General features: G+C 39.1%; 1 protein-coding gene across 1 annotated transcript in view; it reads left to right on the top strand.

Moving 5' to 3' along the window:
• LRPPRC (leucine rich pentatricopeptide repeat containing) overlaps positions 1 to 15,822 on the top strand; it is a 116,335-nt gene that overhangs the window by 64,820 nt on the left and 35,693 nt on the right. Inside the window, exons 27-28 of the mRNA XM_056853382.1 lie at positions 7,101 to 7,225; positions 7,584 to 7,690. Coding sequence (XP_056709360.1) covers positions 7,101 to 7,225; positions 7,584 to 7,690 — 232 coding nt within the window. The remainder of the gene's footprint in view (positions 1 to 7,100; positions 7,226 to 7,583; positions 7,691 to 15,822) is intronic.

Below are 15,822 nucleotides of genomic sequence, written 5' to 3'. Positions count from 1 at the left end.
AGCTCCATAGCAAACCAACTAGCTGCATGACAGAATTACTGAGAGTGAATGAAACTGAGAGTGCAAAAATAAGTCCATATAAAGGAATAATAGTTGAAAATTTTAAGGCAGAGAGGGTGTGTTTCATCATTGCTGAAAATGTTTCTGAAATTGATTGGGTAATTTCAGTTCAGCCCTTGTAAGAAATATTTCCTTCAGTCATGGATAATGATTAAAAAATTGCTTTTCTCTGCCAAAATGCTTGCAGTCAAGGTACATGAAAACAGGTGATTCTAACTGGTTAAGGTTTGACTTGGAAATGGAATATAATCTCAAAATGAGTTGCTTTCTGCCAAAAATTATCATCAGATCCTTAGCTCACGCTGCCCATTGAACAGACTCTATTTTGCAAACACTGAAGGCAGATTTTTCAGCGGTCTCTTATGTAGCAGGCATCGTCTGCTATGATTTGAATCTCATTAGCCCTTGTTGATGTTTAAGTGAAGGTATTAAAGTTTAGCTCCTTGTCTTAAGACCATTGTGTTTTGTTTTTTTAACTTAGTCTTGCCGAAAATATGGCTTTTTCAAATAGTTTTTGTCTTTCAGATATCTGCATAATTTCTGGATTGTTTCCCTCCTCTTTAGAACTTGGTTTTTTTAAGTGAAGCAAAGGAGATTTGTCTCTCTTACTCCATTATTAGGAATTTTGCATTATCAATGCTAAAGGACAAAAGTGGTTCATTTGCCCTAGAGGAACAGGACAGTGATAAGATGATTTTTCGTCAAGGATCATTGGGTCGTAATTAAGTTACATTCATTGCTATTGCTTTTTGAAGGATGATTGGTAAATGACAGGCTTCATGTGTTTAGTACGGACAGTGTTCACCAGGGTTTTTTCTCCCTCTGTCAGAAAATCCTGTTGAGCCTGATAATGTAAATGTGGCATTTTATTCTGAACAAAGGAGCAGGGAAATGAGCTATCTTGTCTAATCATTCAGTTGTTTAACACCGACTTCCAGTTTAGACTCAATTGGCTGGAAAGCACTTGACATGTGAAGTTAGTGCTGTTCGGAACGCATGTTTGAGTAAATTTTAAAGTAAGTGACAGCTAAATTGTACCTAGGGAAATTACAAAGCCTTCAACACAGTTAATTTTTTGGGGAGGATTAGTTGTAATTGCAACACCAGTCTCCTTGAAGATTCCTCGTTATAGCAGATGAACAGGAAGAAAAATTTAGCTCTTTTGAGAGTCCCGTTCTCTTAACAGAATAATTTTTTAAGCTGATTGTACCTTACTGAGTTGATTTCCTTCCACACTTACATCTGCTTCAGACTTGCAAAGGAGAGGTGGGGATTTTTTGCTTTTCTTTCTTTTCCCAGAGACCCCTTTTTCTTTCCTTTAAAAAAAAAAAATCCTTGCCTCTCTAGTGATTTCAGGTTTGAGAGCTTTTCAATCAGTAAACCCCTTAGGTAAATTGCCACTTCACTAACACTTTATGCAGAACACTGAAGCACTTCATTCCAATTAAAATCAATATTTAGAGTCTTTTTTAAAAAAAACCAAGCATCCTCCTTGGTTTGGAAAGTTGTTTATAACAAGAAAAAAGAGTAGGATTGAGAGAGTGGCATCCTTTAACCAAGGAGATTTATTATAATTTAAAACTGAGAGGGCTACAAAAGAGAAGCCCAAGGCTGTTGATTGCAAATCGAGACTGGAGCCTACAAATATTTTTCTATGTGGGTAATTTCCCATTTGTGCAATTAGGTGCAAGCTCAGCTAGGTTTGTGAGTGAAGACTGCTGGTTAGGGTTACCAATCTTCAGGCGGGGCCTGAAGATCTCCCGGAATTACAACTGATCTGAAAGCAACAGCAATCAGTTCCTCCAGAGAAACTGGCTGCTTTGGAGAGTGGAATTTACTTTAGGGCATTATGCCCTGCTGAGCTCCCTCCCCTCCCCTCCCCAAACCACATCCTCCCCAAGCTCCACCCCCCAAATCTCCAGGAATTTCCCAACCTGGAGATGGCAACCCTACTTCTGATTCCTTCCATAGTTATCCAATACCTTATGGTTGCCCCAAGTAAGTAATCCAGGCTTTAGGTTGCCTCATCAATAGAGGAGTCCAAACTAAATAGCACTGCTGAATTGAGATTGTACTGACATTATGCTAATTAGTCTCAAACTTATGTCTGAAGCAGCTGGTGACATCTAGATTAGTATAGTATACAAGATACCCGTAAAGAACAAAATATACACACTATTTTATTGATTATACTGAGAATTGTTGTGCAAATACAACTTTAAGGAGTTTTTTTAAAAAGTACAAGAAAAATTGATTGTATTGGGATTTCCCTCTGAAACAGAAACTACTCTATTTGCATAGAGCAAAGCACAGAGTTCACCCAGTATTTTGATTTGCCATTTAGACCACAAGGTTATTGTAGACTGAAGTAGCAGTTTAATTGTACTAAATATACAGTGGGCTAATCAGCTTAGGTTTTTTGTTTTGTTTTTTGGAATGTACTACTACCAAATTCTCATTCTTGTGCCCTTTCAGATAAACGTACTCTGATAGTTCTTGCCTATTAGACCTTTAAAATTAACTTTTTTAAATACCTGATAACTCTTTTAAAAGATCAGAGAGCCTGCGTGGTGTAGTGGTTAAGAGTGGTGGTTTGGAACTGTGCAGTCTGATCTGGAGAACCGGGTTTGATTCCCCACTCCTCCACATGAGCGGCGGAGGCTAATCTGGCAAACTGGATTTGTTTCCCCACTCCTCCACATGAAGCCAGCTGGGTGACCTTGGGCTAGTCACACCCTCTCAGCCTCACCTACCTCACAGGGTGTCTGTTGTGGGGAGGGGAAGGGAAGATGATTGTAAGCCGGTTTGATTCTTCCTTAAGTGGTAGAGAAAGTCGGCATAAAAAAACCAACTCTTGTTCTTCTTCTGTACTTTAAAGGTTAGTATAGCTGCCTTCATTTGAAAAGCCAAAGAGTACATTCAGAGCACAGACCACCATGAAGTTCTCCAGATTGAACCTTACTTAAATACATGGAATCTTGTGTAGCGTCTGCATTTCAGTGGGGGTAAGCAGGAACACTTATGAGGCATGACTTCTTGATCTGAAAACTCTGTCCACTAACTCAATATAAGTGCATTCTGAAACATCTGTAACAAATACTTGATTCACCTATGCAGTGAACTGCATTGTAGCCTTTTGCAACTGCAGTTATATGCTGTTCAATGTGACAGATCATCAGTGTGAGCATTTTCCAAGTTCCAGCAACTTTTGCCATGTGATCATAAAGTGGTAAACTGAAAAACAAACACACACACACACGTATTCTGGAACCACATGGACAGCTTTTCACATGGAATGACTTCCCTGTAGTTGCATGTTTTAAAAATATACGTTGTACTGTTTTAGGTGTCTTCAGTCACTTCATGAAGTCTTAGTTCTTTTCTCTGCCAAACAGAAGTGTTTGGTTTTAGTTTGTGACCAGCTGTAGATTGAACTTTGCTTTTCTTGATGAACTTTAGTTTACATGAGAGGTTCTGCTTTGGCTTATTGGCAAAAATAAAACTAGCAGTATGGGAAATCTGGAGAAAAACTCATTTATATAAGTTGGGAGGAAGCCAAGTAAGAGAAAAGGAAGATTGCAAGCCTGGATGAAAGTCTTTCCCCTCCCTTTTTTAAAGAATTGATAATGGGGGGATGCATATGCACAATATACCCCAGTTGAGTACTTCATTCTGGAATTTTTATTTTCTGATTAAAAGAGGCTACATTTAATTTTTGCAGAGGCTGGCTAAAAATCTTAACTTAGATCCAGAGTACCCCCAGGCACAAGTAGAAATCACTGGTTGTGTATGGAGAAATTGCCGAAGAAACATTATGTCCCACTCCAGAAAGTCCCTTGGTCCTGAGGAGTGGCTTTTCATAGTTTTTTTTTTTTTTTGGGGGGGGGGAGTAATGAAAGGGAGACAGAATCTATATACTAGTACCAAAGGCAGACAAATCTGAGGATACTTAAATCCAGAGACTTAAGCAATGAACAGTCAAAAAAGATCTTTCTACAAACCTGAACAATACCCCAGGTTTGCTGAAAAATCTGAAATCTTAAAAAATATATATTGGGGGGTTAAAAAAGCCCCCAAATGATAAACAGAGCACCTGTAACTTTAAACAACAGATTCCCTCAGTGGTTGTTGCTAGGCAACCACAGATTCCAGGCTTGATTCTGTCAACAAAAGGCAAGGGCAGGGCCATTTCCAGGTCTATTGTAGCCTTAGAGGGAGGATTCATTGGGGCCAGGCCTGGGTAGGTTTGCCAGCTCCAGGTTGGGTAATTCCTGGAGATTTTGTGGTGGATTCTGAGGAGGACAGGGTTTGGAGAGGGGAGAGGCCTCAGCTGGATTTCATGCTATACAGAGCAGCTAGTTTCTCCAGGGGGACAGATCTCTTGTCTGGAGTTCAGTTGTAATTCTGGGAAATCTCCAGCTGCCACCTGGAGGTTTCACAAGCCTAGGCAACCCTTGACCTCGGGTGACTTGATACCACTTGACTTGCATGACACAACTAGTCCTGGCTGCTTGTTACTGTTCAACAGCAGCCACCCTATGAAAGCCAGTGTGGTGTAGCAGTTAGAGCTTCAGAGTAGAGTGGGAGACTCAGGTCCAAATCCCAGTCTTGTTGCGGAAGCTCATTGGGTTGTTGTGAGGAGAAAAAAATTAGGAGACTATATAAGCTAGTTGGTCCCCACTGGAGGAAGGCAGTGTGTAAATAAAGTAAATATATAATATAGCTGGAGATGGGAGGCAGATAAAAGGCAAGTTCGTGAATGGCTGAGAAGGTGAGAGTGAGGTGGGGAAAGGGGGGAGGATATGGGGGTTGACAGGAGGGAAAGAAGAAATAGTGTGGGGAGGGGGATACAGGAGAAAGTGAGGTGCCTCCTCACAAGTCCTTGAGGGTTCTCTACTATGCAATGGGCCTGGCCCAGTGGCCAGCTCCACACAACTAGACCATAGTTTTCCTAGGTAGCGGCTGCTGTGCGGGGGGGGGGGGACCTGAAGACAAAGGGGCAGATAAAGGTAGGTTGGCTGTTGGATGGGAAGGAGAGAAGGAAGAAGGAAAAGGCGAGAGGCTATGGGGGCTTTCAGGAAAGGTGAAGAGGAAATAGGGGAGGGGAAAATGAGATGCCTCTTGCAAGTCCTTCAGGTTCCCACTTGTAGTATTAGAATGTACAAGAACTCAAGATCTAGGCTGTGGCATTTTTCTCCTTTGTTCAAGGTTCTTAAAATTGGACTGCAATAGTAAGTATTCTGATAACACTGGACCAGATGGTTAGTTTGAGGGGGAGAAACGTTTTCAGGAACTTATTTATTCTACCATGGCTGTTTGAGTGTTGTTGTTAACCCCTTTGCCTTCCTTGGACTCTTATTTTGCGCACACCATCTAAATCCCTTCAGCAAAATATATCTGGAGCCTGAACACTATTAACGTGTCTGTTTGACTGGCATCCCAATTATTCATTCATTTATTGATAGCTTTGACCTAAACAGTCAATTTAGTGCTGGGGGAATGTGGCTGAAACAATACCGTTGTGCTTTTAAGAGAGTCACTGTACAATGCTAAACATCAACAGAGAGACCTTGGATGTGTAAATTTGATTGCACCCTAGGCAGAATTATTGGGAATTCTTTTCAAGCCGCTTCTATGGGTGTAAACTGAACTTGCATCCAGAGCAGAAGAAAACACTGATTATATAAAGCTTTATACCCATCTGTGGTAGCTACCATGGTATTTCTTTTGTATGACAGTAATCTAGCCTGCAACATCCACTTGCAGTTTTGAAATTAACCTGTAATTTAGTCTTCACCCCAAATGACAATAATTCAAATGACTCTGTGGGGTGCCAGAAGATGCACAGTAAACAGGGCTCAGCAAAGGGGATATGGTAGAGATCCATCAAGCTAGGCTCATTTCCACAGTGTCATGTGGATTGCAGTAAAATCGCCCTTTCCACACTTGAAGTTCATACTGTGTATCAAATTTCAGATAGTGATATGTCGTTATAAATAATGCAGGACAAAAAAAAAAGGAAAACATAGAATATAAGCAATTCAAGCTTTTGGGGTGGTATTTATTTATTTAAAAGATGTTTATCCTGCCTTTGAACCAATTTGTTTCCCAGAGTGGCTTCCAGTCATTTGAACCACTAGACAATAAGACATTTTTAATAAAGTTGCAGAGTACAGCACCCTATAAAAGTATGTCTGAGAAATCAGATGTCATTAAAAGCTTGTGCAATCAAGTAGTTTTCATTTCACAGCTGTAAAAGAAGAGAAAGTAGGTACCTGACAAATCTATGAAGAGAGCCCTGTGTAAAACCTTTAGGAGACATAATTCATAGCTTTGGAATTGGATGTCATTTTATGTCATTCTGTCCAAATCCAAATGGTGTAGTGGTTAGAATGGTAGATTAGGATTGGGCAGACTTGAGCTCGATTCCTCGCTCAGCCGTGAGGCTCACTTCGTGAGCCAGAGCTGAACTCTCTCAGCCCAACTTGCTTGTAAGAATAAAGTGGAGGTGGGTACTTATACATTGTACTGAGCTCTTTTGAGGGACAACAGGACTCGCAACAGGCTGCAATTTTTGTAAAATAATCAGCTGCTGAATTTATTTGTAAAGAGGTTTGTATATTACCAAAATGTCAAATTATGTAGCTGATATATTGAAGAAGAAAAAGAAAAAAGAGTTGGTTTTTATACCCTGCTTTTCTCTACCTTTAAGGAGTCTCAAAGCGGCATGCAATCGCCTTCCCTTCCCCATAACAGACACCTTGGGAGATTGGTGGGGCTGAGGGTTCTGAGAGAACTGTGACTAGCCCAAAGTCACCCAGCAGGCTTCATGAGGAGGAGTGGGAAATCAAACCCGGTTCTCCAAATTAAGAGTCCACCGCTCTTAACTACTACACCACACTGGTTCTCAAAGTTTGGGGAATATATTTTGAACTGAACTTGAAAACTATATAATAGAATAAGATGTTCAGAATGATATTTCTATGGCTTGGTGTATACATAATGTTTTTCCATCTTAAATTGTTTGGGATTCCTTTTAGGGATGATTTGCCAGCAGCCATGGAATCTCTGTTTGACTGCTGTAAGAAGTATGGCACTCTCCCTAGGCTTCATGATGTCTTGTGCAGGTTGATAGAGAAGGGAGACACTGAACACTTGCAGAAAGGTTAGTTGTTGCCGTCTGGTATTGCAGATTTTTGTTTTTGTTTTTTCCACTGTGTGAATGTTGATTTATACAAGTAAAGGGGAAAGAGAATCATTCAACAAATCTAACTCAGTATAGTACCTTCTTTGCCTACAGAAAAATACCAAATTCTCTATTTTCACACTATCCAGGTATTTCATGAAAGGCTACTCGAAAAATGAAATGCAGATAAGTGTCAAAGATACAGAAACATTTAAATGTTTAACTAGAAGTGATTTATTCTTTGGCATGGATCTCTATTGACACTGATGCTTATCTTCGACATCTTCTTGTCTACTCTTAAGTAGGAGATCTAATGAGCTTTTAAAAATTCCTATAGTTATGGATTTCGTGAGCCAAGAAAAAGGTGAAATGGTGATGCTGTATGATCTCTTCTTTGCCTTCTTGAATACCGGCAAATACAAAGAAGCCAAGAAGATCATTGAGGTGAGACTATAACTATAAGTACTCTAATCGTGCAGCTATTTAGAGTTTTAATTAGAATATATTTAAAGTTTTTAACCTTTAATTAGTCTTGTTCTGATTAATGCTAATGCAATCCAATCTTAGTAATGAAAGGGGGAAGGGGAGAATTTGCCAGCTTTTTCATTGTGTATAATTACAGTTAGGAGGAGAAGCAGCCTGGCTGTATATTGTAATTGTTTCCTTACTTTGTCAAATTTACTATTAAATATCCAAATGATATTTGCATATTAAATCTCGGATTGTGAAACAATTAAATTAAACCAGCATTCCTGGGTGTAAAGTTGCTAATCCTCTTCCCCATAAATTCTTTGTTCTTTAAAGCAGAGGAATTTAATTTGCTGCAGACCATGCTCAGATTTATTTGTAATGCTTGTCTACCAGTTAATCAGCCAAACAAGTGCTGTCTGCTACTGTTTGGCATTTAATTTAGCATTTTTTCCCTCTGACTATGGTAAGCAGCTTATAGAAAGTGGTAGGTGACAAACTTGGTTTATTTAGGATTAGTATATTTTATCTAGGCTTGATTGAAATTTTGCTTACTGAAATTGATAAGTCAAAAGGGCAGCCTCAGAGCTTTCCCAGATTGTGATTATTTTCCTCTTGCACAGTTGTGGCTGTTTCCCCCTCCCCTTCCAAATTCAATGTTAGTTGACCAGTTTATGTTAGGAGGAGGAAAAGAAAAAAAGTTAATCTTTTGAAAAGGGAGAATTTGGTTGTTCAGATTTGGGGGGCGGTAACTGAGTTATTTTTAGTCGATCATAAAATGATTGCATAAATAAAACAGTAATGCTCAATTACCCAGCAGTTTGGATCGCAACCAGACTAGAAGTGGTGATCAGCAGCCATATGTTGGATGTACTGTTTATTTGTATTAAATGAAAATTAGCTTGTATATACACAATTTTGTTCAAAAGCCAAATTTGCATGTGTGTTTTTACCATTTTCCTGCCACTTTCCCACCCATTTGCTGCTGCCACCTTCCCTCCCCCTAATCTGGTGTTAGTCATACTGTTTTAAGTACACAGAATACACATGAGTAACTTGCAGATGTGAAGTGTGTCCCTCTGCCTCTTTTAGTTGCCTAACCTGTCTTCATTAATAGGAAAAACAGACAGATTTTGAAGATTGGGAATAATTTAGACATGCATGTTCACATAGCATTCCCATGGCGGTCCACTTCCCAATGACCTTTTCTGCCAGAGAAGAAAAATATCAATGAACACAGTGGGTTGTTCCCCTGTTAGGGATGAGTTTCTCCATAGCCAGGATCCTTTCCTGTCCTTTTTCTATATAACCCAGTTACACACTTCCTTGGGCAAGAAAGCTTCCGTCGATTTCAGATTCCAAGGCCAGAGCCTCCCCTGTTGTAATACTTTGAGTGCTTACCCAGTGTATTGAAGTCTCCTCAGAGGCAGAAAGTCTGAAGTAAAATTTATCAAGGCTTTCTAGGGATATACCTTCAGTATATATAGGGGACTTAAAACAAAAGAGTTGTGACTGTTAAAGGCAAAATAAGAGAGGGAGAAGGAAAAATGCTGCCAACCTCATAGGCAGAAAACAGCCTAAGTTAGCTGCTTTTAACATTCTATAATGACTTGGGGCAAAGTTTTCAATAGTGGCCTGGATATCTCTCTGCAAATGCAAAACTGCTGTCAATACAGCTTTTGAGCAAACAAGGTAAGTTTGAACGTCAGTCACAATTATGGTGACTTTCTCAGCATCTCTATAAGAAAACAGCAATAGAATATATTGAAGGGGTGGGAGGGCAGATACTGCAGTCAAAGCTTGTTTTATGACCAGCAACAGCCAGAATGTCATAGGTTTGCCTGGTGTTGTGCATTTTGATAAGAACTTATATGCATCATGTTGGATCCTGTGAGTTTGGTCTAAAGAAGAACCTAGTTAAATTGTAGAACTCCCTGCTCCAGGATGTGGTGATGGCTACCAGCTTGGAAGGCTTTAAGAGAGGAGTGCACATGTTCATAGAGGATAGAGCTATCCATGGCTACTTGTCAAAATGTCAAGTGAAGTTTTATTTCGGTACAATATCAGCTCTAGGTAAACTAGTCAAAATGAATACTAGTCATGATGCATACCTATTCTCTCCAGTATCAGAAAAGCATGCCTTTAAGTGCTGTGGAACACAGGCAGGATGGTGCTGCTGCAGTCGTCTTGTTTGTGGGCTTCCTAGAGGCACCCGGTTGGCCACTGTGTAAACAGACTGCTGGACTTGATGGGCCTTGATCCAGCGTGGCTTTTCTTATGTTCTTAATCTCATGTCAGTGGAAGGTTCCTTGCTCCAGAAAAAAGCTCCTGTATTAGAAGAAAGTAGTTGTGGGATCTAGTCCATAAAGTCTTGCCCTAAAGGCTATTTCTGGGACTAAGGTGGGGGAAAAGCCTGGTAAACGTAGACAGTCATTTACGTATTAATCTAGTAAACAAATCAACTACTTAAATATCTGTTATTGCTACATCACCCGTTTAATTTTCTGTTTCTTTAAAATTTGTGAGCCTGGTATTCAGCCATTGATTAAATTTTTAAAAAAAATTCTAGAAACTTTACTTTCCCTTGGTTTATCAGGAGAGAAAGTGGACATCTGGCATACTTGCTTGTCTTTTTTATGCTCATTGGATTAGGGTTTCTTAGACTTGTTTAGAGTCTCAGTTGAGCTTTTTAGTATGGATTATGCTGTTTCAGTCTCTCTTCAGCTCTTTAATTTTACTTGCTGGTCCATGTAGAGGAACAATATGTAGCAATTACAAAGTCTTGGCCTGTAATTTGTTAAGAAGAGAGAGGCAGGCAGTGGGTTTTGGAGGCTTAAGAGGAGGGGGGATAGAGTTCCCTAGCTTCTGCCATTAACGATGGCTGTAATGACAGAAGCAATTGGTTTTAAAACCAATAATTTTAGTAGTGTGGAGCTATTCCCAAGTCCAGAGGAAAAGTGTCCCCAAAGTCCAGACACATCAACCTAAGTATAACTGAAGAACTGGTTCCCTGCAAACCATGGTTTGTAAATTCCATTTCCCCTTTAAAGTGTTAACCATTGTTGATTTGCATCCATGGTTGAATTTGGTTTGTGTTAAGCATGGCTTGCGCTGGTTTACACCATTGTTAAGTCCACTTGGGTTTCCTGGTTGTTGTGTTAAAGTAGCTTTTAGCTGAATAAAGTGCATAATCTGATACTTAGGAGGTTGGGAGTAGAACAACTTTATGTAATAGCACCTAATGTTTTTGGAAAAATTAGAAATACTTTAATTTTCTGGTGATAAATCTAACTTTTTAACAACTTTAGTGACAAAGTAGCTTTCTATTTGGAGATTTGTGGTTCAAATTAGTGTTGTATCCCTAATGCAAGGTACAGTCAGGCAGTAAGGGAAAGTCAGTCTTCAGGGGAAGTGAAATTAATCTGAATACCTTTTGCATCTGTCTTGATTTGTGGAATTCAAGTGGTGTTAAATGTAACTTGGAAACTCTTAACCAGTAAATGAATTATTTCATTGAAAGGTTTTACTATGTTACGTTGGTTGGACGTAATGCCAGACCATAGTTTTGTACTGTGTAAAGGAGCTTTTGGATAGCTTGCACTATATCCTGTAGCATTCTGCACATTAGTTAGTTCCACTTGTGCTGTAAGCCATCATTAGTTTTATTTTAGTTTGTCCAGCAAATGTAAAGCATACTTGGCTGGTTTGGAAGTAACAGCAATCTCTGGTTTGCCAAAAGCAAGGCAGTAGCTGGTTAGTGCATGGCATGCATGGTGAGGGAGGAGAGAAAAGGATAATGCAAGGAAGCCCAAAACTCATTCGATCAACACTGAACCGTGGTTTGCCATTAAGTTTGAATTAAGCCTTAATTTTCAACCAGTTTCCGTGAAATATTTGTTCCCACCCTATTAAAAATAGTCCAACCCATCCATCCTGAAGTGTGGATCTACCTATGAGACACGTAGTACTAGGAAGTAATTGCATGATTGCAAGGTTGCCAGATTGACAGGTGTGTTTTCCTTACTTGTATAGCTGTATTAAGCAATTCACCATTACCTCTATTTTAGTTATATCGTTCATTTATGTATCAGAGGAGTAAGTCAGTTTTTAAAAAATCCAGTTACCTACCTATAGTTACCTGGTTAGTTTTGCAGATTGTGAGTACACCACAGTGTGCTGGGATGTGTAGACTGCTTAAAGGTTATTTTAGGCAATACAGATTATGCCTTTCTTCCTAATCCACATAGTTAATGATTCCAGAATATCACAGCCTAAAAATACCACTTTTTTGGGAGCAATACACTTTCCCTGTATGTGCTTGACATTTTAATCTTAGTCATATAATGATATTATTGGCTGTCTGCCATTACCAGTGCTATAGGGAACAATTCATTCTTATATTCTAATGAGTTTTAGTGTCACTAACACAAAAACTGATAATAGAATACTGTATGCCTGGAGAGAAATGTATCACGTGGTAGATGGTTGGATCAAATTGTTTTTCATGAACAGATGTTAATGTTTTGTGTGTGTCTGTGTGAGGTACCAACAGATGTATACATTACAATATACGGGGTAAAGTATTGTACTCCGTGAAAGCTAATAGACAAGTACTAAACTAGGAAGAGAGATGGACCAAGATTTGGCATTGCTTGTTCCATTGCTGGTAATATTGACTTGAATAAAGCAGTAAAAGAGTAGACCTGAATTGTGGCCCGTTGTAGTTCCATGCCCGGGCAGATCACAAGCTGTCTTGGATTCATTAAAAAGCTATTTCAAAACAAGTGAACTCCACTTAAGCACCACTTAATGGCTAAAGTTTAAATATTTTGATGTATCTTGCTAATTTTCTTATAAATATATTTCCACACACCAACAGCCATCATGGTGGTATAATCTAATCAGGCTTCTGTTGTTACAACATCACAGTGAAGGCTGAAGGCTACGCAGTGAAGCAAAACACTTTTTTAATACTTTGACATACTTTTTTTTAAAAAGAACATTTTAAAGACCAGCGAATACACCCAACTATTCTGTACCAGATGAGCAACAAAATTATCATTCAAATAGTTCATAAAACACAATAAATGTAGTTTTACCATGTTAGTATTTTCACTTGGAGGAAGTTATAGCTTTATTTTTAAAAATGACATTTTATTTGATTTTTTTGTTATAGTATGGTTTTGATTTTTTTTTTTTTTTTTTTACAATATTCTGTATTTATATGTCTCCATTTCATACTAGGCACAATGTTGAGGATTCAGTAAGATGGTTAGAGATAAGCCACAAATACGGACAATCGTGCAAACCCTGGAGATTTAGTTAATCTGACCTAGATGTTCTTTTGATGATTGAGAGCCTACTGTATCTGAAAACACTTCTCAATTTCAAAATGAAACACAAGAATACCCCCTGTATAACTCAGCTGTCCTTATAGTGATGTGTGCAGCAATCATTTCTAAACAGAGGAGGATTTGCTATATAAAGTTTTCAGCCTTTAAAGCTGTTTAGATCATTGGCATTTGGAGGAGCAATGATATTGAAAGTTGGAAGTGAATGCTGCGTTTTAGTTCTGCCATGTCACAAAGAGGATTATCTACGGATACAAGTAACATACTTCTCTTTAATTTCCAAGGGCATGTTGTGTAAGATATTAACTCTTCAGTTTTCCATTATTTCCCTCCTGTTCCTTATAAAGTTGCTTAGTAGATGTTTAAATGGGGGAGGGGATGACAGTGACGATTTAAACCAACATACAGGTTGTGTCACTTTATTTGCTTGCCAATACCACGTATTATAGAATAACGTACAAGTAATTTGTTTGAATCTGCTCGATAAGTCACAAAATAATTTTCCCACATTTGCATCTGTAAACTCATTATTTGATATTCTTGCAGAGCGTGAGATTCTCAATATTCTCAAAGAGAGAAAATGTAATGTAGTTGTTTTCAGCTTAATGTAGTAGTTTTCAAGCTGCTTTTCAGTTGTTACTGTACACATTCTATTTGGGTGTGCACAAGGGAGAGTGAGAGCTGGGAGACAGACAGAACACCACTGATTTTTTGGGGTGGGTCAGGTAGCATTTTGATGAAAACACTACAAAGGAACTAAGTGTTTGAGGGGAAGCCACTTCCTACAAAACATGCTTTTTTTTAACTTTTCCTCCATTGTACTTGTTCTGCAGCTGTCTTCCATTTATCGTCCTTTGCCATAGGTGAAACTTCTGTCTCAGGAGGACCAACTTTGTTTCATCACTAAGACTTTTCAGAGAGAAAAAAACTGATCAGACTATTCTAGTTTATAATGTTTAATCATAACTTTTACCCACTTCTACCATGAAAGCTCACTGGATGACCTTGAGCCTGCCACAAACTCTCAGCCTGGCTTACCTCACGGGGTTGTTGTTTTAAGAAAATGGAAGAGGGGAGAACGATGTTCTAAGCCACTTTGAGTTGCGACTGTGGGGAGAAAAGTGGAATATAAATAAATACATGCAAAAGCAAAGTTAATGACCACGTTAGAAGTTCTGTAAGTCAATTACATAAACGTATGTAACTTGCAGGTGTGAGCAGAAGAATAAAGTTTCTGTTTTGGATTCATTGGCTTGGATGAGCATGCTTTTGCTTGCACGAGGGAGAAAGATGATTTCAGAAAGGAGGTGATCTTCCTGCTGCAGCCCTCAGTGCTGCATCCCACACTGTTCCTGAGGCTCTCCATGCTCTAAGAGGTGGTGTCAAGATAGGAAGGATGAGTCTGGAGTGTGAAGGGAAAACAGAAAAGCCAAGCAGACCTTCAGCTGTATTCTGGATCTATACTAATATATAATAGAGTACCTTAAAACTTAAAACTTTTTTTTTTTTACTGTTGCTCTTTAACTCCTGTAATGTCTTCTGGGAGCAAAGGCAGAAATAACATGTGCTGTAGAAGTTGTTTAGTCTGGACCACAAGTGCATGTAAAGATTTTCTTATCTGTAACGCTTTTCTGAATTAAAGTTTATTTTGATCCTTGTATTTATATCCCACGCTTCCTTTTAGAAATCCCAGCTCTTCTTAGGAAAGGGTCTTATCCACTTACTATTAAATCCCTCACCATCAGTAGTAATATGGCATTGGATACCTGGGGAAGGGGATATAAATATTGTGCTATAAGCTGCTAAGCAGGCTTTTTAAGATACCACTAGTGCTAGGGTTATTAGCGTGCAGCTTTCAGGTTGCTCTGAAAAGTTTTGGCACCTTATATCTAGACCTAGCCATGCAGTCAGAATCAGACATCTTTTACTGCTACTGTGGAATTGGTGAACATGGATTTCTGCTTAGAAGGCACCCCAGTTACGGTTGTCTCATATGTTAGTTTGGCTACAGAAATTGCATTGCTTGGTGCCTCCAATGCATTTTTAAAGCTTTCTTGTAAAATGAACACCCCTTCCATGTGTGTAGGTTGGAGGTGAGCATTGTAAAAAGTGAGGAGAAGGTGGGGAGGGTGGACCAGTTCATGATAACAAGGTTATGTTAGCTGGGTTGTAGCTAGGTTAACAAAGCCAGTGGAACTCACTGAACATTGCTTGTCAGGTTAGTAAGAGTATTTTTGATGGACAGCATGCTGTTTAAGACAAAGTAACAATATTGTCTGCTGATAAAAATGGTACAGACTATTAGGAGAAACGTTTCGCCAGCAACTGTGGCAGGCATCTTCAGAGTAGTAACACTGAAGGACAGTGTCCTTCACTGTCCTTCAGTGTTACTACTCTGAAGATGCCTGCCACAGTTGCTGGCGAAATGTCAGGAAAGAAAATTCCAAGACCACGGTTACACAGCCCGGATAACCTACAAGAACCAATGAACTCTGACCGTGAAAGCCTTCGACAATATTAGGAGAAACTTAGAATACTGTTAGGTAAAATTGTACAGACCCATGACTGTTCCTTGAAGACTAAGTTTGTGCTGTGATTGTTGCATGAGAAAATGGGCCAAAATAAATGAACAGGTAACTGTCATGAAAAAATGTGGACGGTAATAATAAAGATGGCAAATCCGTGATGGCTGCCAGAATCCTAGAAATAACTGAAGGATGCTGTAATTCACAGTTGGCAAAGTCAAGAAATAATTGT

This window comes from Euleptes europaea, chromosome 7 (assembly GCF_029931775.1).
Source record: "Euleptes europaea isolate rEulEur1 chromosome 7, rEulEur1.hap1, whole genome shotgun sequence".
Classification (NCBI taxonomy): domain Eukaryota; kingdom Metazoa; phylum Chordata; class Lepidosauria; order Squamata; family Sphaerodactylidae; genus Euleptes; species Euleptes europaea.
Note: the sequence above shows the minus strand (reverse complement) of the source record. Positions and strands in the feature narration are given on the sequence as shown.